This window comes from Arvicanthis niloticus, chromosome 22, assembly GCF_011762505.2.
Source record: "Arvicanthis niloticus isolate mArvNil1 chromosome 22, mArvNil1.pat.X, whole genome shotgun sequence".
Lineage (NCBI taxonomy): Eukaryota > Metazoa > Chordata > Mammalia > Rodentia > Muridae > Arvicanthis > Arvicanthis niloticus.
Window position 1 is genome coordinate 29,274,485 of NC_133429.1, and position 26,241 is coordinate 29,300,725.

At 34.0% G+C, this 26,241-nt stretch overlaps 1 protein-coding gene across 29 annotated transcripts in view; it reads left to right on the forward strand.

Annotated features, from left to right (window-relative positions):
* Nucleotides 1-26,241, forward strand: part of Ppfia2 (PPFI scaffold protein A2) — a 436,080-nt gene that overhangs the window by 361,122 nt on the left and 48,717 nt on the right. For 20 of the 29 annotated variants that reach the window (XM_076920120.1, XM_076920126.1, XM_076920131.1 and 17 more), the window contains 6 exons: nt 485-705; nt 1,234-1,471; nt 6,904-6,933; nt 10,321-10,451; nt 12,285-12,439; nt 16,855-16,948. In XM_076920120.1, the coding sequence (XP_076776235.1) occupies nt 485-705; nt 1,234-1,471; nt 6,904-6,933; nt 10,321-10,451; nt 12,285-12,439; nt 16,855-16,948 (869 nt within the window). The remainder of the gene's footprint in view (nt 1-484; nt 706-1,233; nt 1,472-6,903; nt 6,934-10,320; nt 10,452-12,284; nt 12,440-16,854; nt 16,949-26,241) is intronic. The other 9 variants (XM_076920129.1, XM_076920133.1, XM_076920121.1 and 6 more) reach the window with 1 other exon arrangement.

Consider the following 26,241-nt stretch of genomic DNA (forward strand, 5'->3'; position numbering starts at 1 on the left):
AATAATATTTTGTTCAAACCTAGTAAGTAAATTTTGAGAACAATTATTATACAATGCTACCTAGTAATGTTTATATGCTTATCTTTGCATAGAAAAACTGTATTATGACTAGTCACTGTAAGAAATGTTAATGCTTGCATTTAAATGAGGATTGTTGCATTTAGAAATCTAAAAAAAAGTTTTGCAAATGTAAGAGCTTATAAACAATTGCCAGCTTGAAAGCTGGTGGAATATAAATGATATGGAAATTTATCATCTCTATTCCTGCTGAAATATTTATTTAAGTGAACAATTAATAGCTTCACCTCATAGGATGTCAGGATATATTTTATTGAACTATTAAATTAAAATATTACTTCACAGTCTGCCTTTGACTGGGCAGCCGTGAAGGCATGCACATATGTTCTGATGTTGCTGTTGTGGTTGTCAGTTTTCTGATTAGTTCTGTTACTATGGATACCTGATTTGTTCACTTATCATTCAGGTGAAATCCCTTGGAGATCATGAATGGAACAGAACTCAGCAAATTGGAGTACTAGGCAGCCACCCATTCGAAAGTGACACTGAGATGTCTGATATTGATGATGATGACAGAGAAACGATTTTTAGCTCAATGGATCTTCTTTCTCCAAGTGGTCATTCTGATGCCCAGACTCTAGCTATGATGCTTCAAGAACAATTGGATGCAATCAACAAAGAAATAAGGTATCAATACTGATTGTGTCAAGAGCTTAGAAAACCTTAATACTTTAAATATGTTTCTCAAACTATTAGGCTTAGCAGCTCCTGGTGCCTCATTAAATCTGCAGATTATCTAAAATGGGATTATAATCTTGTACAACCAGGTCTACCTTCATTACTTTTAAAATTCAGAGCCAATAAAAATATGGAATATGTGTTTTATGTGAATTATTTCACAGTAGAAATGACAATGATTTAAAATTACTTCTTATACACAGACGAGATTGTTCAAGTGGAAAGTTCCATTATGCCACTAAACGTATAGAGCTTGAAATTTCAAGTATATACTATAATAATTAAAAAAGAAAACTAAACTGATTTTTATTAGCCATGACCGGTAATTCCATAAAGTTTAAAGTTGTTCAACCTCAAAAGAAAAATGGAAATGCTTGGCTTGAAATAAAATTTTCACAGTCTTTAACCTTTATTAGGTGAAATCTAATTGCCATCAAGTGACCTCATAATGAAAAGACTTAATTCTCTATCTTCTAGGTTAATTCAAGAAGAGAAGGAATCTACAGAATTGCGTGCTGAAGAAATTGAGAATAGGGTGGCTAGTGTAAGCTTGGAAGGCCTGAATTTGGCGAGGGTCCATCCAGGTACCTCCATCACTGCCTCTGTTACAGCTTCATCACTGGCCAGTTCTTCTCCCCCAAGTGGACACTCAACGCCAAAGCTCACACCAAGAAGCCCTGCCCGAGAAATGGATCGCATGGGAGTCATGACCCTGGTATGATTATATGTCCAAAGATACTGGACTTGTTAAGATGATTCATTCTTTAACTAACACTACAAGATATTTCCTATCATGTGGTTTTATGTGCATTTTATTGTTTATTTACACACGTAAATAATGTGTAAATTTGTTTACCACAATAGCCATTTGTGTTAGTTATCATCCTTTTTTTAATTGGATATTTTATTTACATTTAAGATGTTATCCCTTTACCCCATTTGCCCCGCCCAGGAACCCCCTATCCCACCCACTCCTCCTGCTTCTATGAGGATGTGCTCCCACCCACCCCCACTCCCACCTCCCCACCCTCAAATTCCCCCACACTCAGAGTCCAGCCTTCATGGGACCAAGGATCTCCTCTTCCACCTATGCCTGACAAGGCCATTCTCCCCTACATACACAACTGGAGCCATGGTTCCCTCCCTATGTGTTTCCAAGCTGGTGGTTTAGACACTAGGAGCTCTAGTTGGTTGATATTTTTGCTCTCCTCATGGGGCTGCAAACCCTTTCAGCTTCTTCAGTCTTCTCTCTAACTCCTCCATTGGGAACCCCTTGATCAGTTCAATGGTTAGCTGTGAGCATCTGCCTCTGATTATGTCAGACTCTGGCAGACCTTTAAGGAAACAACTACATCAGGCTCCTGACATCCACATCAGCGTCTACCTTTGGTGACTGCACACAAGGCTGCCCACTCTCTCTCTACCTATTCAATATAGTATTGGAAGTCCTAGCTACAGCAATTAGACAACAAAAACAAGTCAAAGGGATACAAATAGGAAAGGAAGAAGTCAAACTATCACTATTTGCAGATGATATGATAGTATACTTAAGTGACCCCAAAACTTCCACTAAAGAAGTCCTAAACCTGATAAACAACTTCAGCCAAGTGGCTGATTATGAAATCAACTTAAACAAATCAGTAGCCTTCCTCTACTGGAAAGATAAACAGGCTGAGAAAGAAATTAGGGACCGACACCCTTCACAACAGTCACAAATAATATAAAATACCTTGGTGTGAATCTAACCAAGCAAGTGAAAGATCTGTATGACAAAAAGTTCAAGTCTCTGAAGAAAGAAATTGGAGAAGATCTAAGAAGATGGAAAGATCTCCCATGCTCATGGATTGGCCAGATGAATATAATAAAAATGTACATCTTGCCAGAAGTAATCTACAGATTCAATGCAATCCCCATCAAAATTCCAAATCAATTCTTTATAGAGATGGAAAGAGCAACTTGCAAATTTATTTGGAATTAAAAAAAACAGGACAGTGAGAACTATTCTCAACAATAAAAGAACTTCTGGGGGAATCACCATCCCTGACTTCAAGCTGTTTTGTGATTAAAAAACAAACTTCATGGTGTAGGTACAGAGACAGGTAGGAAGATCAATGGAATAGAATTGAAGACCCAGAAATGAAGCCACACACCTATGGTCACTGGATCTTTGACAAAGGAGCTAAAACTGTCCAGTGGAAAAAGGACAGCATTTTCAACAAATGATGCTGGTTCAACCAGAGGTCAGCATGTAGAAGAATGCAAATCAATCCATTCTTATCACCTTGTACAAAGCTCAAGTTCAAGTGGATAAAGGACCTTCACATAAAATCAGACACACTGAAACTAATAGAAGAGAAGATGGGGAAGACCCTTGAATACCTGGGCACAGGGGAAATATTCCTGAACAGAACACAAATGGCTTATGCTCTAAGATCAAGAATTGACAAATGGGACCTCATAAAATTGCAAAGCTTCTGTAAGGCAAAGGATACTGTTGATAGGACAAAATGGCAACCAACAGATTGGGAAAAGATCTTTACCAATCCTACATCCAATAGAGGGCTAATATCCAATATATACAAAGAACTCAAGAAGTTAGTTATCATCCCTAATCCATCACATTATGGGCTAAGGAAACAGTTGTCCTTAACAGTAATGAAACTTCCTCAAAGCCACTAGCAAGGCAGAGATCTAAATACACATCAAAACTTTGAATGATTAAACCATGAGTATCTTTTATCAGATGAGAAATGCATCAGTAACTTGTAAATATAGCTAGTAGCAAAAATTACATACTGTAATATATCAAGATAAAAATATGTAATTTTGTAATACATATCTCTATAAAATGTTCCCAAATAGCAGCACCACATCTTTAGGGTTTATTGTTGTTGTTTGTTTGTTTCATATTTCACAATCCTCTTCTTATTTTTTTCACTTATTGTTAAATTTGGATATTTATGCAAGGAAGTAGACTAGAAAAAAACTGAAAGCAAATGAATGGGCAGCTTAGTAACAGTAATATAGGAAAAATTCTAGTCAATTTCACTGGAATGACTAACGAATGCTGCAAGGTGTGGTAATTTAATGTCCATCACAGATTGAAGTAAGGGAGAACTTTCTCCATGAAGAGAGGACGTAGCTAAGGCTTTGAAAGCATGGATAAACTGCCTGTGCTAAAATTGGCTAATGAATGGAGTTGGATTTTCCTCATATTCACTTAACTCCAAAATGATTGAAATTTTCATTCTTGACCCAGATGAAAATTAAAAACATTGCAAACCTGAGACAAAATTCTGTTTCTGTAATGAATATTAAAATTATAAAACTCCAATGAAAATAAAACACTTTAGTGGCAGAAACTAATTGAAATACAAATGAATAATTCACACTGTAAAATCTAGCCAGCTATAACAAAATGGAGGAAAATTAATGACACGATAGGTTCACCTGTATTTTATGTACTATGGTCAGAAGACCTTGAGTCGACTGTGACAGTACATACTGACCTCATGTATATTTGCATATGCTCCATAATTTGAACTGAGAAGTTCAACTCAATGTCTAAAAGTTAACAGTAATTGTTCTTAAGTAATGTGCAATATAGTAAATAGCTGAAACCATGTGACTATATGAGTCTATTTAATTTACATATGTATAGATATACACACACATATTTCTTGCTATAAGAAAAATAGTCATATAAGTAAATGACATTTTATTTTATGCTCAAAGGATTTCACGTCACCATCATTAAACTTATTTTACAGTTTAGATAGTATTCTTTTTCTTTAAACTGGGAATTGGTACAAAACTATCTGTATGGATTTGGAACATTGAGCCTATTCAAAATCTATAGTTAGATAAAGTCTAAGCAATACATTTTACATAAAATAAAAAGAACTAAAAAGAACTGCCTTTTTTCAAGTATTTTATCTTTATTTGTACTCAATAGGATCCTTGATATCTAAAATATTTTTAAAATATACAAGAAGATAACCAATCAGAATAATAATTACCTAATCACAACTCATCTCAATAAAATATAGCTCAAATATTTTGTCAATACACTGAGTTATACTCATCAGGTATACTTACATATATTGTGCTCTGCTCATTTGGAAATCTATGCAACATTTCTCTGATCTCAGTAACTAAAGATATTAGCATCTCTTATTAATAATTAAGTTATTTCAAATGTTACAGTAAAAATCTTGGGACATAAAGCACAATTTAGGTAGTTTTTATACCAGGCATACTTTAGCAATATGTGATGCTCTTATACTTTTATGGTAAAATATTTTGCTCTTCAAAATGCATTGTTAATGTTAATATCATGTTGATATTATAATTTTCAATGTAATATTTTATCAATCTTTGAGAATTTCATACAATATATTTTTATCATTTTGACTCCTCACTCCTTCCTGACCTACTTCCATTTTCAAACACCACCTCCCAAACCTCATCCCAACTTTTTTCTCTCTTTTCTTTTACACCTGGAAAATCCTGCTTTTGATGCCTGTATACTCACAAAAGAATGGTGTCATCCAGTGGATTTTCTTTGACTTACAAGGGCAAGACTCTAAAAAACATTTGTCTCCCTTCCTGATAGGTATCAACTGTTCATTGCTCCTAAGAAGTGAAGGCTCATGAGCCATTCCTCCTCCTTCTATTTTTGAATGTTGATTGGCTTAGTCTTGGGAAAATCTTTTGCAGGCAACCAAATGTATAAGTACAGCAGTCCTGGAATATCCAGAAGACAGTTTTGTTCCAGTTTTTCTCAACCTCAGTACTTTTTAATCTTTCACCCTCCTCTTCCTCAGTAGCCCCTGAATCTTTTAGGAGAGGTGATATAAGTATCTCCTTTGTGGCTAAACATTCCACTGGCACTGTGCATTGACCAGTTGTGAGTTTCTACATTAACAACTATCATGTGGAAAAAGAAAACTCTCTGATTAAGTCTCTGATTAAGAGCATTACACTAATCTATGGGTATTCATATACAGAATTGGAAGGCAGTGATATTATTATCTTGACCTGCCAGAATAATAGTAGGATTAATAATAGTTATGGATAGGACCCCTAAACAGGTTCTTGGCCAGACTTACAGTACTAGATATGTATTTCCACATGTTCAGCATGCTTAAACACAATAAAAATTGATTTGTTAACTCTGTAACATTTTTGCCCTTATAGCATATTTAGGCATACAATACCATCCATCATAATTGTAGTTCAGGGGGTTCACAGATAGGTAAAACTGCTGATGCCCCTTTGCTACATCATCTTAATAATATTTTTTAGTACCTTAAATCTAGACAGCATGGAGAGAATTTCTTATTAGTACCAACCTGATTTCTCTATATCTTGTGGTAAAAAATGTATGGTATCTTTAGCAATAGAAACTTATAAAGTTCTGGTTTGCAGCAGAAAGCAATGACAATAATTTGTATACTTTTAGATGTCTCTAGGACATCAACTCAAAGGAAGATATTCTACTCCTGGCACTGGGTTTTACTTGGTAGCCTATGGATTTAGGGAGTAGTATTATCCCTCTAATCCCTCTATAATTTCAATCAAGCTATTGATAGGAATATGTATATAAACGTATTTCAGAAACTTATGAAATGCTAGGTTTTTACATGATGTTTTCAAACATCCATATGTTATTTATCACCCCTTCCTCTGCTTTCTTTTTCTAACCCCATGATACTTTCTTCTTTCTGCTTCATATCATCTGCTAATCTTATAATAATAAAATATTTATCATAACTTAGGTCTGAAATTCTGTTGCATAAGATAATTTCTGAAAGAAAAATAGCAATTTAAATATCTATGCCATTAAAGCAGTGTATGCAATCCAGGAAGTCTTTTACCATTGAATAACACTTTGTAACCAAAATAGTATTTTATAAAGATCTATAGTGAAATGTTCTTTAATTTCCATAAAATGTCATAGAAAATAATCGTTTTGAAACTAATTTGTGCTTGAATATTATTCATTCAATATTAGGATGTATTCAGGAAAGAATGAAATGAAGAAAAATGATACTCAAGTTATAGATACTAAGCAAATTGCAACATCATCAAATAGTAATCATTAATTAGTTCTCATTTATGTCTCTTTTATTATTGCCATTGCAGCCAAGTGATCTAAGAAAACATCGAAGAAAGGTACTGTAAATTACTTTAAAATGTTTGTTAGTTGTGCATCACTTTGTTCTTTAAAGCACTGAAAATGTTATTGTCCAAACTATTTATTAGCATAAATAAATATTAATGTATTTAGGTATTACTGAGTTTTAAGATATGATTATAACAGCAAATATTTTAAAATCATATTATTTCTTGTTGCTAGGAAAATATTCAAAGAATTAACTCATATAAGCTACCCATGGTAGAGCAAGATATCTCAAAATCAATGTTAGAACAGCACTGGTTGTTTTCATTTCTTTCCACTACTGATTGCTTTTAATGTTGCATTAATTGTTGCTCAGTGATGATGAGCCAACAGATCTTGGTACAATTATCAAAGATAATTTAACAGTTCTTTACCAAAAGTTTCAAAAGAAGAGGGAACTCAGTGCACTGAGAAAGCAGTAGGGATATGCAAGAGGCAGAACCAAGAAGACAACAGAGGTAGGGGTTATTTTTAATTCTGTTTCAGAAAATGAAGAAAAGACAGGTTAACCAAGTTTAGGATTGATAGAATGAGTTCAGGTGACATGAGTTCTCAAACATCTGTTCCAGGACAATTCAGTCAAGTTATCATTACATCAAGAGTATAGTCATCAGCTAGGGAGGGTGATTCCCAGAACAGGTTCTAGGTCGATAGGTTTTCATATAAAATTACTTACAAAGTAGTTTACAATCTTTATATATTAGTTAACCTTATAAGAAACAATCTTCTTATGTAAGAGGGAAACTAGATAACTTATCCAAGATAGGTATTTACTACCAAATTTTAAGACATCAAAATCCACGTGGAGGAAGAAAATAAAAAAGAACAAATTCATTCAAGGTTACCTCTGATCTGACAGGAACACTGTGGCACATCCAAGACTACAGGCACAAGCATACGCACACAAACACATTCAGACACACAAGCACATGCACACATGAATATGCAAACACACAGAAAGAGAATGAATAAAATTATATAGAGAAAACACTGAACATTTTCTTAATTATAGGATACAATAAAGATACTAAATATGACGTGAATTCAATGTAAGATACAAGGAATTTGATTCTGGATATACATGTGAAAGATTTAAGATTACAGCTTGCTCTCTGACACTTACCATCATCCAGATGATGTGATCAGGAGCTGTGGAGATAGCTTGGCCATTGAGAACACCTGCTGTCCCTACAGCTTACTGAAGTTTGATTTACAGCACCCACATGGTAACGCACAAACATCCAGAGACCTCTTCTGGCCTCTGCAGGCTTCTGCACATGCATATAGGCAGAAAAAACGTTAATAGCCATAGAGTAAAAATAAATAAGTCTTGACATCTTGAAATATTGAAAAATATTTGGTAGTTAGTATATGCTAAAACACATCTGAATCTAGAAAACATCATTAATTATTTCCTTAAAGAGATGTATGCTACAATTACATGATTTAAGTTGCTGGAAATTTTTGTGTTTTTTTTTCTTAGCTGTGACCTATCTATAAAACTAAGTATCTATCTATATATATTATGAGTACATAGAGACAACTGTAATATACACATATAAACACATACATGGATATAGTGTCAACATTCCCAATTGGCTCTGAGCAATCAAATTCACTTTCAAGTCCATCAGCTTTTGATTTCCTCTACATGTTGTAAATGATCTATCACAATTTGAGTAAAGAAATAAATCTAAGTAACTGATGTTTTAAAAAGCCTGATAAGAAAATAAAAAGGTAGGATGAAAGATTTTGTAAGGAAAATTGGTGGCTGCAACATAAGATCACAGAAGGAAAAACTGACCAAAAGTTGGGTAAGGGTAAAAATTTATATATTTAGTTTCATTTAAATATCAGAAAAATGAATTAAGATAGTCATTATATTTATTTTATTGACCTATTGCAAGATTCTTCTACTTCAGGGACTAAGATCTGTTTGTGTCTGGTGTTTTGAATAGTTGACATTGGGAAGAGAGTTGTTTGATGGTGCGTAGAGGTGTGTTTTATTTGAAGATGTATCAGGAAGAAAATCGAGAAGCAGAAATGAATCCTCTTAACAGGAACCATTTTAGGAAAGAATTATAGTTAGATCATGAAACTGTGAAAATACTAATGTTAGGATGGAATCTGAACTATGCTTAATGACCTTAAGAATTGATGCAGGTTTAAAACTCTTTGATCTCATCACACTGAAGTCCTGCTGAAAACAATTATTGAAAAGATACTTCAGATAGGAACCATGTGATTAAATGGAGGGAAGGGATCATATTCAGGTACCTCCCTAAATTGTAAAATTATCTTGGATTGCCTTAAGGCTTCATCATACATAACAACCTCTGTGCACAGTATAGTTAATGTAGAAACCAGTAAGGCATTTTGCAGTATACAGCTTTATGTGGATGCTAAACCCACAGAAAAAATTCTCATGAGCATTTCCAGAGTCATATATCAACAATTTTCCATAACCTTAATCTCTCTACGTATGCTGTATTATGCAATAACAACTCCTATTTTTGACAAAATAGTTAAATAATTATTTTGTATTTCTATCTCTTGAAAACTGAATGATTTTGGAGTTTTTCAGGATTCTGAACAACATTGTTCTTTATTATCCAATTTCTCATATTTTTATGGTTTTTCTTTTGTGCTTACTTTCAAAATTTTCCATCAACTGTTGCTAAATTGAACAATTTCCAGGAGTTATGTTTTTAACTTTCAATTCTCTCACTGGGAAAAAAAACTATTTCTTATAACCCACAACATGTTTTGTTTTCCCTGTATAAATGTTTATTGAGCACTCTTACTACATGTTTTAAATATGCTTGCTCTGTTTCATTAAATTGACTAATGTAAAGCACTTTTATTGACAAAACCTATTTTATCAACTCGTCTTCCTTCCCCTTTTCTATATTCTCTTTTAAGGATGCCTTTGCTGTAAGACCCTTACTAGGCATAATATCTTTTCCTCAATAAGTTTCCTGAAATGTGTCCAGGTCCCTTTGTAGAGAGCATCTATCCAGGGACTGCCACTGTTGGTCAGAGACATTGCTTGCCTAATATGAGAGGTGCTGTGTTTATATGCAGTACCGAAAATAAAATGCATGCCCATGCATGGCAAGAATAGGTTTCTATGGATGTATGACATTTTTTTTTACCCTTAAACCACATTTTTAGGTAATAGCTCATTAGTTTCAAGATATACTGGCCTTACTCTTGAATGCCTATGAAACTCATATCTTTACTAATAAGAGCTTGCCTTTGTAAGACATGCATGTCTGTGTTAGAATTACTCTAGCATCCTTACCTTAATGAGTCCACCTTTGAGGAACTTTCATTTGGACTTATAATCAGCTCACTGAATGTACGGCTCCTGTTTCTAGATAGCAGTGGTGGAAGAAGATGGACGAGAGGATAAAGCAACAATTAAATGTGAAACTTCTCCTCCCCCAACACCCAGAGCCATCAGAATGACTCACACCTTACCTTCTTCCTACCACAATGAAGCCCGGAGGTAAGACTCAAGCAGTGTGCACATTAAATACTTCCTTCCCCAAACTCTTCATCTTTCTTTACTGTTGCCAAATAAACTGTTAGAGAAAAATGACTCAAAGATGACTCAGTTGTTAAGAGTGCTTACTGCTTTTGCAGAGGACCACAGTCTACTTCACAGCACCTATTTTGAGTAGCTCCTCAATGCATAGAACTCTAGCTCCAAGGGATCCAACAGCCTCTAATATCATCTACAGGGGCATGTTCTCATGTGTTCGTGGCTCACATACAGACATACATGTATACCCATGATTAAAAATAAACTTACTAGGTACATAATTTGACTTGAAATATAATTTTCTATAATGCTCTTTCCCTGTTCTCTTCTTTTCCATATCTCTTGTAACACTTGAAAATTAGCAGTCGTGTGTCCCTTTTACTTTTAAAATTAGCAGGTTAATACATTTATATCTTTGTGTTCTGTTACCAGCCAAGTAGAAAATAAGAATCCCTCTTCTGTATGAAGAACGCATTTTCTATTAAGTTTATGACTAGTGACAAATAATTATAGGATTTGTAGAAAAAAATAAATATGTTGTGTGGTACTGTAAGAGAAATTAAGGTCTGAAAACAATCTACCCCTGGGCCTCACTTGTTGCAGATCCCAGGCTACTGGGCTGATTCAAAGTCCTCGGCTAAGAAGGTCTTAGCATGGAAATGAGCACTGACCAAAAATTTAAAAAAACCTGTTGAGAACGCATTCAATATGCTATATCATTCTTCATAACGACCTATCCAAATGCCTAAGACAAATTGATCTTTATGATCACAGCAGTACTGTATATCTCAGTATTTAATTTATATCTGACACATTGGTCTTCTCATTGCTTATCAGTTGCAGCCAAGTATCTGAAACAAACAATGATTTAAAGATCAATGCTTCTCTAAATGAGTAGCTTCATGAGAAACGGGTTTTGGAAAGTATGATTTATTCAGGCATTTCCATCTATTAGGTTGATTTCAGTTACTGCTTTGAAAATTTGTATGTTATTATTCCTCAAAAGTAGAGGATTATGTTTTAATATATGGGAAGCTCTTTCTTTATGAAGGATAGAGTGTAGAAACTCAGATTACATAGGATTAGTAAGGTTTAAAAATTGCATAGATGAGCAAATACATAACAATATCTAGCGAACAACTTTTATTAAGTCATTACCCAGAAATATTGATCAAAATTGAAGACTGACCAACCATTTGGAAGTCATTTTACTTTACTGTGCATTCAAAATAGTATCTTATTGATAGCTGTAGATAAGGAAGAGAATGTTGAACATTTGGAATGTGTTGCTAAGAGATCCCCATAAGAAGTTATTTATAGTAAGTGAACTAGTCTCAAATATGTGATAAGGAAAGAAAAATGGCCAAAATGACCACCCATAAGACAAGGGATAAATTAGCAGCTTGAATTTTGCAGATTGCCATTGGTCATTCTGTTTAAAATTTTAAAAAAAGAACAGAAAAAGGAATGAATTGTATGTTCAACCAAAATATATTAAATGTACTGTTTTTAAATTGAGCTGAGGTAGTTGATAAATTTCAAGGTGTACAGGAATAAGAAGGGAAAGAGTTGTTTGGAACAAAATGAGGTTTGATTTCTATTTAAAAAAAATCTGGAGACCCCAGAGACCAAGGAAGATACATTTCAATAACTTAGAGAAAGGTGAGAAGAAAAGAGAAAAAATTACATTCAAAATCTACTTACTCCTTCTTTTGATGCTTATAAAAGAAAGAAACCTTGTGTGCACTGTGGACAGTGCATCAAAATCAACAGTCTTTCCTCCTTTGTGTTTTGAAGCAGTTTATCTGCCTCTCTTGAGCCAGAAAGCCTTGGGCTTGGCAGTGCCAATAGCAGCCAAGATTCTCTTCACAAAGTCCCTAAGAAGAAAGGAATCAAGTCTTCAATTGGGCGCTTGTTTGGTAAAAAGGAGAAGGCTCGACTTGGACAGCTTCGTAAGTATGGGGCTTTTGCTTTCTCCTCCCACTTGGATTTGTCGCTTCTGAGTTTGCCAGTGTTTCATTTCTCACCTGTAGGTTCTTTTTCATAACTAGCTAGCTTTCCATTTAGTTAAGCCAGTTCAGCTAACTAACGCTAAATAAAAGCTGGGATGTTTTAATGCTATTAATGGAGTTGCACTAACACTGTGAATCAAGTGTTACCATTGCCATACATAATCTATTGTTGAGGAAACAGAGTCTTAGTGATTTTTAAGAATAGAGACCACCATAAAGGAGCTAGAGAGATGGGTCGGTTGATAAGATACCAAACTTGGGGTTATAAGCACCCGAGTTCAGATTGCCAGAGCACATGTGAAAGTCAGTTTGAAAACACATAATCTATAACTCCAGTGCTGATAGGGTTAAAGATAAGGGATTCTTGGCGCTTACTGGGCAGCCATACTAAATGCGTCCGTCAGTGAACGTTAGGTTCATTGAGTGACGTACAATAAAAAGATAAAGTGGAGAACAATTAAAGTAGACACTCACAAGCACAAGCATGACCACACATGCACACCTATATATTCAAGCAGATTATTGAGCACATATCTAGAAGAGCCTATGTAGACATGACATATAGAATAAAGAAATTATGCTAGGATAAATTATTAGGAGTGACTACTAATATGAACATATGAATTAGTACTTTTAAAATGATCCTAAGGAAGGATATGACAATGAAAAAGGTATCTACGCACAATCATACACGCCTACATATAAAAATTATCCAAAATTAACAATTGAAATAGCTGAAATAAATTATATAACCCTGACATTTGATGAAGGATATGATTTTGGTCAAAGTTCTTTTGGTGGAAGAGACACCATGACCAAGGCAACTCTTATGAAAAAGAACATTTATTTAATTAGCTTGCTTACAGCGTGAAAAGCTCAGTCCATGAACATCATAGTGGAATCAGGCAAGGATAACACAAGAGCAGAAGCAAAGAGCTCTTCGTCCTACATCCTGATCAGTCAGCAGAAAAAAGGTGTGAGAGGCTGAATCTTCTAGTACATTCCTCTTTAGAGTTTAAATATTGGCAAAAAATCAAAATGCTTTTAATGGTTAGTGATAGAGTGATATAGATGTCTAGGTATGTTCTGGGGTTGCTCAATTAAAAAAACCAAGTATTTACATGCAACGCCCCATCACTTAGGTTAACTTCCTGCTATAGCACGAAAGAATTTCTGATCATGACGTTCATGTTTGCGAGTTTGTGACAGTAAATTTTTTTCACTACCCCTTCCCTGACATTCATGTGTGTGCTACCACACAAAGCAACGGAAACTGTGGAAAGCTGAAGCACATGTGTGACTTGCATAAGTCAGCGGGGCAGTTGAATCCTCGTCAGCATTCACTAGAACTAAGAAGTAATTTCAGACAGGAATCTAAATCTTAGGCTAGAACAAGGAAGTAGGCTTCAGACATGAAAACGACCTTGTGCTAGGACAGGGAAGTTGGCTCAGATATTTTGGTCATCCTGGTAAGCCCTTAGAAACAGTGATCACAGGAGTGTTCACATAATTATCTTTAATGCCTTGCTTGTTCTTTGACTAGTTGTGTTTATTGTCATACTTGTTCCTTGACTATTTACATCTATTGTATTGCTAGTCCCTCAACCTAGAACTGACCTGAATACTTGCATGTAATTCAAATGGTATAAAAGCAAAAAGGAGAAGGGTGAATACGATAGGGGATTCTAGGGAGGAGAAATGGGGAAAGGGGATGAAATCTGAAATGTAAATAAAGATCAGAGAGAGAGAGAGAGAGAGAGAGAGAGAGAGAGAGAGAGAGAGAGAGAGAGAGAGAGAGAAGGGATCCTTAGTCAATAGAAATATAATATGAAATTAAAGGTTGTTTTTCAATATAAATCTACAGACCAGTCAACAATGATTGTTGTATCTAATTTGCTGACTTATTAAGGCCTTTACCAAATTATTGGCTAATGTTATTATATTGTAGCATAACTCACAATTGTTTTGTTAAAATGCTTGCTAACATAGGGATCATTTATTTACAAACAATTTATTTAACATATATGGTTATCAAGTTCTATATTTTAACTTTTTTCCTCTAAAAATCTTTTGATTAACCTTTACATTTAGGTCTTTTTTTATATTTATTTTCAGTTGAATTTGAGAAGAAAATACTAAATCATTAGGATTTTTTTTCAAACAAAATTGTGTTTTATTGAATCACCGCAGGTATAACTTAAAACCTAGAAAATACAGTCTTCTAGCAATCTAAACTTTATTTTGTATGTTCAGAGGCTGTGCATTTTTATATCAGAATATATGAAACTGTGCTCAGTTACAGTTACTGTCATATCAACTCCTCCAAACTCAGGAAGTAGCAATATCCATTTCTGCTCTCATCATAGAATTTTTTCCCAAAACTTTTATTGCTTAAAAAAAATCATGCTTTATTTAAACATTTACAATTTTGAAAAAAAAAAACTTTAAATCACAAGTTAATTGTTCTTTTATTACTCTGAAAACCAAAAATACCTGATTCATTCAACAACCTGGAAACCAAAAGCATCTCCTCACTCATCAAATAGATCTGTCTCATCAGTCTGCGGTGACACCATATGGACCCATCCATAATTTTATGACTTTTAAGTCAGTCATATTCACTTTATTTCCATTTTAAGAGAACATTTTTATTGTTACTGTCTGATTAGAAATGATAGTTTGTGGATGTACACTAAGGCATATACACAAGTGAGAGAAATGGAGCCAAAATATTCTATCACCATGCATAATGGAAAATTTCAGATCTGAAAATGTTCCCTAGGAGCCTCTCAGTTCGCCACCGGGTGGCTTTCCATATAAGAGCACAATGAGTCTCTTACATAATAAAAATCTTTCCTGCAGAATTAATTGCACATGGACATAAGAAATAAAATATATTTGGCTTTCTAGCTCCATTACACTGAGTTGAATCTGGACAGTAAATGATGTGTTTTGATTAAAGGGGACTTTTTAAAAAAAAACAATTATCTACCCCAGTAATAAGATTGTCAGGCTAAAAATTAAGTTAATTTTTATCAAGATTCTGTATTAATACTCTCCAGCTTTACAAATTAATCTGTAAATTAAATTCATTTACAAATAAATTTAAAGTAAATTAAAGAGAAATGGTAGTAACTAATTGACCATTTTGTTCTGGTAATAAGGGAAATCATATCATGGTCAAGCCCTCAATCTTTAAACAAGAAAATATACAAAAGAAATGAATGACAATTAACTTCCATTGAATAATGAGGAAACTTCCATTAGTTTCTGGTGTACTGGTTAAATTTGGAGAATAGTATTTGAATGAAATTATGATTTGTATCAGATTGGTATTATTTGAAGATTTCTTTTCCATTTAAAAGCATATGTATATCTTCATCCACTTGAAAACAATGAATACTTTTCTTTGAATGTGACTTCATGCCCTTTTTTATGTACTCAAAGTACCAAAAAGAATGATGTATTATTAACCTCACAATTTTTATTTTTTTACTGTGGTTAGCAATTTATGAATCAATACATAGAAAGAGGCTTGGAGTGAAATAATGACATTTTAACATGTGTATTCCAGTAACTGACACACATGAAATTTCTTCTGTTCATATCAAGACCATGCAAACTATACATACTACAGCATGCATATACATATACATATATGCATATACATAGCATGCATACTGTAGTTACTGACCTCACTAATATTGACACTAATTCAAGTAAGTTTTAGTATATTAGATAAAAATATATTCTTACTGGGGTCTTTTGAAAACAGACCTAAATTGTTTCAGGTATATATTTAACAAACAGAGTGCCATTTTAGAATGCATGAGGCTTCTGATAAGGACATGAGACTCAGCCAGATATACACAGTGAGTCCTAAGAACTCTATATGCAGAACCTTTAAGACCCAACAAAGGGCATCTGCAAGCTTTAAAATTTGGGACTAAAACATACATCTAGGTTTCTATTCAGTAGAGTGTTTCTCACTGTAAGTGGGATATGACAAGCTTGCTATTCAATTATTCACTCTTACCTTTCACTAGAAAAGTCAAACAGAATGGGTGTGAGCATTGAATACTGTACAATTGGATGTTGGTACACATACAAATTTACTATCTTCCACATCTATGCATATGGGAATGAATGAACATCGGCATGTAATTCTTTTGCTTCGATTTTTCTCAGTGCATTTTGTGTGTGTAACCTTGTCCTTTGATATATGTTCAGACAGTAAGAGCAGGTCAATCCTAAAAGAATAAATGTCTCTGAGTAGTTGCTCCAACAATCCTTCAAGAGGTTAACTTCAGAATGAACAAATACCTCTACTTTGATATCGAGTCATTTCTCCACAGGAGGCTTCATGGAGACAGAAGCTGCTGCACAGGAATCCCTGGGCTTAGGCAAACTTGGAACTCAGGCCGAAAAGGACAGAAGGCTGAAGAAAAAGTAGGTTTGGAGGTTAATTTTTCTCATCTTTCTCATGCTTTATTATGTTCCTTTAACTTCTTTTTCTTTTGCAAGGAAGAAAGAAACGGGAACCTAAAACCACTTAACTGTGTTCTTGGTATTATCTCAAGTACTTGGTGCTCGTGATTCACATTGATAATAATGAAGATTCAATTCGGCATAAAGCTCTCCCACACAAGAAACGACATAATTGAAACCAGTGACCAAAACATTGATTTCCAATGTAGTTATATTGCAACATACTTAGAAGTAGTATTGACCACATTGACAGCATATTGAAGTCAAATGAAGTTCTGATTTGGCATGACAAAACGGGAGTGATATTTTGTGTTCCCTCTTATGACAGTTATGTGTCTAGTCTTCATAAAGGAGGGTTTAAAGGGAAAAATATTTCTCTGGCTGAATATAAAGTTTTCTCAGGCGGGAACAGATTGTCTGGCATCTGCCAGGAAACTGATAGTGTATCTTTCCATTCACATGTAATATGGAACATTTAAATGACTTGAAAAAATGGAAAAATCTTGGTTTCAACAGCTGTTAGGAAGGGATTCCATAAATAATGTATTTTTAGCTGCATAGTAACTTTTTCAGAAAAAAAAAAGCATTCCCCTGAGAGCATAGTCCTTAAAAGCATTATAATTTCACTTTATCCCCTTTCTCTTTGTAAGTTGCTCCTTCTCCACTCTCTAAAATATTTATAACTTATTCTTAATGATTTTTATGTTTCTGTTTCCTCCCACTAAAGAATAAAAATTGCTCTAGATATCAGTTTGTGACAGATATATTTCTAATTTTACAAAACACGGGCTTATTTATTGATAATTATTTACTAGTTGGCAATAACTTACTGGACCAATAGAAATTCAACCGAAAATGTTATATCTTGAATAGAATTAGATGTTAATTCCTGAAATGTTTCTTAGTTATTGATAACTTAAATATACATATCAATATTTCTCATAACCTGCTTCAAATATCTTCATTTGCATAATCCTATTATGGAAGGCAAATCTTTAATATCATAGCTATCTGTGAAGGACTTTCTTCTTCTCTTTCCTTTGCTTATATTCTGGTTAGTTTATTATAACTCTGTAAAAAAAAACAAAATCTTAAAACAAATCTGCCCAATAGACATAGTTCATTAAAAAAATACACAAAGATATTTTCTTTTACATTGACTACTCCATAACAAGAACTCAGTAGCAAATGTGTGTGGTGGTCAGTGCAGCGTGACGTGATGTGATTAAATCTTACATTTAGTCAGAACGTGCATGAAATTGTTATTTCAGTTGCAACGTTATCAAAAGGTGATATTGAGTTGTGTATCAAACCTTTCAGTTTACACTCCTTTGTTACTTTCGTTATGTATCAGTGACTTGTTCTCTAGCTGAAACTTTCTTATTTGACTATTTCCCATCAAAAGATTTGGTAGTCATCATTCAGTTCCTGCCTTTTCTCTTCTAGTCTTTTACAGGTTAAGCCAAGCAACACCTCTCCACATGTGTTAGATGGTGATATCTTTCACATCCTCCTCTGTCTTCTCTCATTGGATTATAGGTGCCTTTTTCTATTCAGTGGGAATGAACATCTCCTTTTTAAAAATTGACAATGGGAACAACTGGGAATAAAAATTTTGCATCTTCACCTTCCTACCATTCTGATCATAAAGTCCTCGTTTGCTTTTCTTAGCCATTCAGCCAGTTTTTAAAACATACATATGTTTGTTTGGGGTGATTTAAAATCTAATGCTAGCCACATAGATATTAAACACAAAAACATAGACTGTTATGGATTAGCCAAATACAGATGAGTTTAGACAAACAATCCGACAAAACATTCACATCTTAATTTCTGAATGAGGTTCAATCCACCCAAATTTTATGTCAAGATTACATTTGGTCTCTTAGGGTTCTTTCCTAGTTGGTTTTCTCATTGCTGTCACAAGATATCTAACAAAAGCCATGTAAGGAAGGAAATGTTCATTTCTGATTCACAGTTTCAGAGGATACAGTTTTAAATGGTGGGGAACGGGTATTAGTAGGAGCAGGAGCAAGCTGACCATGTCCTATTCACAGTTAGGAAGTAGAAAGGAATCAATCATCTTATTTTGCTCTTCTTATTAAGAAGAGAAGTCCAGCCTTGTGTATAGCACCACCACATTTAAGGTTCATCTTCCCCCTTTAACTACCCTACTCTAAAAAACTCTTTCCAAGCATATCCATAGATTTGTCTCCATGGTGGTTCTAAGTTCTATCAAGTTGCTTTATTAATTGTGATGCTGGAGGACCACGTTTGTGCTAGCAAGCACTCAAGCAATGACCTATATCCTAGCCATAATAAAGTATACATACATTTTGCCTTTCTTCTTTATATTTTCACTCCATACGGTTGTCATTGTAGACCATTTAACATATATTGATCCAAAGAGTTTACATTTGTAATGTCATCTTTGATCCCAAGAAACATGTTATTGCAAGGAGTAAAGTTAAAGATGTATGCTTGAATAACACAACTGTCTAACTTTAAAAACAGCCATGAGTAAACAGGGCACTTTTAAAAACCAATATAAATGTCGTTCAGTGACTATTTATCTTCAAAAGCATTAGTCATTAAATGTTGGCATAATTTTTGTAGTTATCTTTCCCCCTGGGTTCTAAACATTGTATCAAATTTTTCGATGAAAGAACTAGATGTCTTGAAACAATCTCCCCGTCTTCATGTATAATTGAAACATATTGTATAAATTCTGTTTAATTTTTTACATACTTCTTAAGAGGCAACACTACTAAATGAACATTGATTTTTGTATTTGATTCAATTTTTAAACCTCATTAAAATGAAGTTAACACTTCAATTCGGCTACCAACAGCATCCACTCCAGAGAAGCAACCTTATCCTTGGAGCACATCAGTCAAACTCAATCACCACCAATGAATCTTTATATTAGAACTTCAAAGAGCTAAGAGTGAAGCTCTATAGATTTGACTAATTTATTCCCATCACAGTCCTGAGGCTCTATTTCCATGCATAATTTGTATTATGTTTTGAGATGCCTCACTTTTAATCTTTGGCATTTGAAAGGTTCGGAGTGAGCATATCTCTAAGCAAAGCAAATGCCACTTAAATTATTCATACTCTAAGGTACCACAAACTCTGCAACATTTTCCACTTGATAAATATTTATCTAGTAGCTGTGATCCAGTTTTAACTTATAAATGAGTTGGAGTCCAGAACTTGTGTTCAAATGTGTGAACATGTTTTCCTTTCTATGTGGCACTCAGTACGTGGAAGGTAAACAGCTGTGCTTCCTTCACACATGTCCATTTTCTAGGTACACTGTAGAAATGGACTTTAGTTAGATAAAGCATTAAAGAGAACCAGTTGGTAGATACTGAGCCTTTAACAGATTACCAAGACATCAGAGCCAGGATACTTCCAGATGAAAATAAGAGATCATATTTCTGCAATGTGCATTCACAAGGGCATTCATTCATTGAAATCCAGTTAATTATGCAGCACAGGAATTTGCTCTTCAGCCAATATGTGGCAGTCAAGTGTTCACATATAGTCATTCATAGTCTCCTAGTGGGTAGCTAAATCAAATGATCTATTATAGTAGAACTTCTGAGAACCTAAACCCAATATTTCCACTATTTCTCTGGGGAAATATGTCTCAGGCTCTTACTCATATTCCAGAGGTTGGATTTTTGCCTGTACTGGGACCAAGCTATCACATCAGTGATCTTATTTTGCTCCAGCCAAGAACAATTAAAAGCATTTTGTGATACTAAATAAGACACAAAGACTACCAGGAAAAATAATCCACTGTTCTTGCATGAAAGCTAAAGTTAAGGGAAATGGGAGTGCTTTCCTCCATGTATGTTTACTTATATATGATCTATTTGAAGAAAGGAGAAGAGTGAGAAAAGACAGAGTTACCTTGATCCAACAGTAGAGTAACAATTGATTACAGGATAAGCATGATTGAACTCATATTATCTATAGGCATTATGCTTTCAAGAAACATTTTGATTTAGAAAGGTTAAAATAATAAGGGCTAACTAGATACTAAACTCCAAGGTTTTACAAATGCTGTAATAACTTGATTTTCTAAATAAATTCTATTATAAATTTGGCTAAAAATCCTATTATTAATTTGACTAAATAAGTCCTGCCAAAAAAAAAAATGAGTCCAGGACAAATTTGACAAATTGCAACACTTTATCCACTCATTTAGGGTTGTTATAGCATAATGACTTTCATGAAGGCGACTGACATTTTGATTTTACAAGACAAGTCTCTAAGGAGCCACACATGGGAACAAAGAAGTGCACTTATCTTCTTCTGATTCTATGGCCATTTATCTAAGTCAGGAGTCTTTAAAGGGAATAATAAAGATGTCCTAGCCTGAAAGCCACCTGTTGCTCATATTTTAAACATATTCTTCAAGATTTAGACTAATGACCTTTCTGACAAAAGAAGCTGAACAAATTATTTGATGATTGCTGAACAAAATGGAAAATAGATGCAAGGCACTGTTATAGGTGTCTAAAATAAGAACAGATTTTTGTCAAACCATGTAAGAAAAAGTACACCTAAGATTTTAGCTAAAGTATTTCAATAAACTCCTTTATAAATGTATCAAAAATGTATGAGTTTCAATAGAGATAATTATATAATTCTGCTCTCAACTGCAGGACCATTATAAATGTTCATACATGTTCATATATATTTGCAGCTCCTCAGGGGTGGGGAAATAATTTCTATAAAAAAGGTAAACGAACAATGTCTAATAAAGAATTTTACATTCAGCAAAGTTGGTGAAGGATCAAAATTCTATGCAAATTAACCAGATTGTAAGTGTACTTTTTGTCAAATTCTGAAAAATATACTTGAAGTTAATGTGTGCTAATTCAGAGGAACATGATCAAAAATAGAAAACAACAAGACATGCTTTCAGATTCTGGTAGAAAGATTGGGGGTATGTTTGAATGTGTAGACAGAGATCCCAGGCACTGTCAAGAGCAGTATCAATCAACTATGTCATCTTCTGATCTTTTGATAAGAACTGGAGCCAAAGACAGAGGCTACTGAGCTGATAATGTTGAGCCAACTTTAACAGGGAGTTACTGGTAATCACAGATCTGCAAGGAAAGTACTGAACACCTGGAATAGAGTATGGACCTGTGATTATTTTCAACTCAGACCAACCCAACATGTCCACATGGTAGGATTTGAATTGGTGAATCAACTTTACCTTAGAGATTGAACTAAGTATTCTTTAAGTTGTCCTTACTCTACAATTCTGGAGTTCAATTCAGAGCTGAATTAAAGTCAGAAGAACATGTGGACTTTTTTTTTTTTTCTTCTTTTTTTTAAATCCAGCTGACTCACATAAGTACATTTCTAGAATACGTGGAGTCATGATTAGGAACTTAGACTGGATAAAGAGAAAATCAAAACACAGCTACTAATTTCTAGTAAGTTTACAAAACCCAAGCCCTAGACTTCTGCTTTGTTCACATCCTTCCCTGTCCAGTCTTTACGATACTGCCAACGATACTGTAAATCTTGCCCTTTACAACTCTTTTTGTCTAGCTTCTTTGCCTCGATGCAGATGTGGTTCTCAAGCTATATGAATCTCTCTTGTTTCAGATTGCCTTCCTATAATTCATTCTTCACATTTATGGCTAACTGCATTTATCTAAATTATTTCTCTCAATGCCTTAAAATCCATCAGTCATTCCCTAGGATTTTTGAATACATTCAACTAGCCTCTATACCTTCACGTTGCCAGGTTTCTACTTACCTCACTACCCACACTGAGCCCTGTTTATCATCTTGAATATCATCATTTTGCAACACTTATCAATTTATTGGTTAGGGTTTCCTCTAATGCTTTGTGTACATTGCTTCTGCTCAAGTTCATTCCTCATATTTTTTGTCATAATCATGACTATATCTGTTTTATGTGCATTAACCAATAATGGTAGTGAACAAATAAAAATGGCAAGGCTAGGCATCATTCTGTTTATTTAATATGTATTACTCTTGTAGCACATGGAGTCTTTGGCATACAAACTGCTTTTCTTGAAGTCTTCTAGAAAGACCAAAAGCTGCATTCCTGAAGTCCAACCAAAATTAGTTGCCAATCCATGACCTGAACAAGAATGATATCAGTAAATATGTTAAAGTGATCAGGGGAATCTCATGAGTTCTCAACTTTAGACAAAGGACTACAGGTAAGTTATAAGAACATAGCAGGAGAAATTGAGTTCCTCAGAGAAGAATACAACAACTGATTATCCAATATCAAATAGACAGTCCTGAAGACATATACACACAAATAAAAAGAACTATACACACTGAGACATAACACAGACTGAAAAGTTTATATTCATGAATTTAGAAATTTACATAATATATACATACACATATCTATATATAAATATAGAAACAATAAGAGAAAAATCAAGCATTCAAAAAGGAACAAGATGGTACATGAGATGGTTTGGAGGGGGAAAAGTGAAGCAGAAATGATATAATTATACTATCATCTCTAACAAAAAATATTTTTAAAGGAGAAGCATACTGTTCCAGGTACTACTTGGAATAAAATGGCAATTTCAAACAAGGAAAGATATTTGTTTATACAAACAATATGTTTTGTTATAATATATACATAAATATAATACACACATTATTTTACTGTTTGTAAAAGTATTACATTCATAGAAAACAAGCCATGCAATAATCTGAAGACATGAAATAAGAAACTATAGTATTTATTTCTTTAAATATTTCTTTAAATATAGTATTTCTTTAAATATAGTTTTTAAATTTAAATTAAATTTAAATTTAAATTAAATTTAAAGAAATTTAAATTTCTTTAAATATAGTATTTATTTCTTTAAAAATTATCTCTCTAAAATTTAGTAACATATAATAATTGTTCTCCTTTATTAAATGAAGAAATTCCACTAATTATGTTACATTTAAATGCAGTGCTGACCTTAGCCTAGCATAATTCTCTATATTTGGTACCACAAATATAGCATTACATATTGGCTCTGCTTTTGAATAACTTTTCTTTGAAAGACTCAATAAGCATCTATTCACTCCATATGTAGCATTGACAACAAGAAAAAAAGCCATTTGAAGTTTTGCTTGGTGAACTAAGGCGTTTATTCAGTTACTTACAAAAGAATGGGTGACTCAAATGGAGCTACCATCACTAAAATGTCTAACTCAAATGTCTTAGTCAGGGTTTGTATTCCTCTACAAAACATCATGACCAAGAATCAAGTTGGGGAGGAAAGGGTTTATTCAGTTTACACTTCCATATTGCTGTTCATCACCAAAGGAATTCAGGAAAGAAATACACACAGGGCAGGAGCATAGACACAAGACCTGATGCAGAAGCCATAGAGGGATGCTGCTTCCTGGCTTGGTTCCCTGCCTTCCTCAGTTTGCTTTCTTATAGACTATCAGCCCAGGGATGACACCACCCACAATGGGACCTCCCCCTATGATCACTAATTGAAAAAATACCTTACAGCTAGATCTCAAGAAGGCTTTTCCTCAAGGGAGGCTCCTTGCTCTGTGGTAACTCCAGTTTGTGTCAGGTTGACACACAAAACTAGTCAGTCCACTCCACATGAGTCAAGACTCATGAAAACTTGATTTCTGAAGAAGCTCCCATGAAGCTTGTAGACTAATAGCTTTCAACCTTCCTAATGCTACGACCTTTAATACAGTTCCTCGTGTTGGGGTAATTCTCAATTATAAAATTATCTTTGTTGCTACTTCATTACTGCAATTTCAATACTATTGTGAATCATAATGTAATCATCTTACTCATCACCTGTGAAAGGGTCTTTCAACCCCCATAGAGGTCACCCAGGTTTATAATCACTGCTGTAGACAATCTCAACAGTGCCTTATATTTATGAGCCCAGAACTTTGTAAGTTCTTTGAGCTTCCCGTTTCTGGGTTCCCCTGCTCTCTCTCGGATGTACATTCAATATGGAAAAAAAAAAAAACAGCTATGCAATAGTAACTACATTTCTTTTAATTACTTTTCTTTTGTTTCCTTTTACTGAAAAACAGAACTTTTCTCACATACTATATCATGATTATGGTTTTTCCTCCTTCAATTCCTCTCAATTCCTCCACGGTATCTACATATCTTAAAGTCTTTGAAGAAGTATATAGTTACCATGGCCATTCATGACACAAACTTCTCTTCATAGTTGGCCCACTTACCTGCCATCATTTTATGGAATAATAATTTTTATACTCAAAGGCTTCTCACTTAAAATTTTTGTAATATGTATACATATATGCAAACATATAATAATGTATTCTGTAAATTCTACATATTCTAAATATAAGTTGACAATGTGGGTTTGTTTGTAAAGAAAGAGTTAAACTCTTATGGAAATAAAGATTTCATAAGCTTTTACAAAGACCCTTAAAGATTATATTTACTTGAAGTTATTATTAACAAACAAAAGTTGTACGAAATAGGGTTATAATGAGTTATACCTATAGTTTCTAGACTATTTTCTTTTTCATTAATAAGGATCACAAAGAATTCAATGCTAATTATTCTTCTGAACTTACCTATTTGAACAGATCACTGATTCCTAATCCTAGTCCTTATTTTGTTAAGTTAGTGCAATGATCTTTTATTAATGTCTTTCTTTTCATATTAGGCATATCTTTTATTTACTCCCTTGCCCCTTCTGGTACTATTATTTCATGCACAGAATTTCAATCAACTAAAAAAAATAAACACCTTACATTTTTTTATTTCACTTTCATGTGGTAATGTCTATGAGTCATGTCCATAGCCATCAGTGAATTTGCATTTTTTACTATGTAACTAGGACTGTCTGATCTGCTGGAGAAACACTCAGTAGAGAAAGTGTGCCTGGTACATTAGTGGAGTCTCACTGCCTCCTGGATAGTAGTTTTCTCTCACTGATACTTTTTCTATTTTCTACTATTCTTATTAGTGAGTTATTTCTTTTCCAGTCACTCAACATGCGTCTTCTGCTTATTAGCTTACAATCAATCAGGGAGAGAGATGGAAAGACAGAGAGAAAAATAGCACCAGAAAACTAAACTACTCTACTTATCCAAGATCAATTTCTACCTATTTCCTAGGCCATTTTATGAATAATTCTTCCTATCTTACCTCATCTGTGTCTTTAACAAGGCAAATAACATCTAAGGTTTGCAAGTCTAAAAGATGCACTATTGATGCT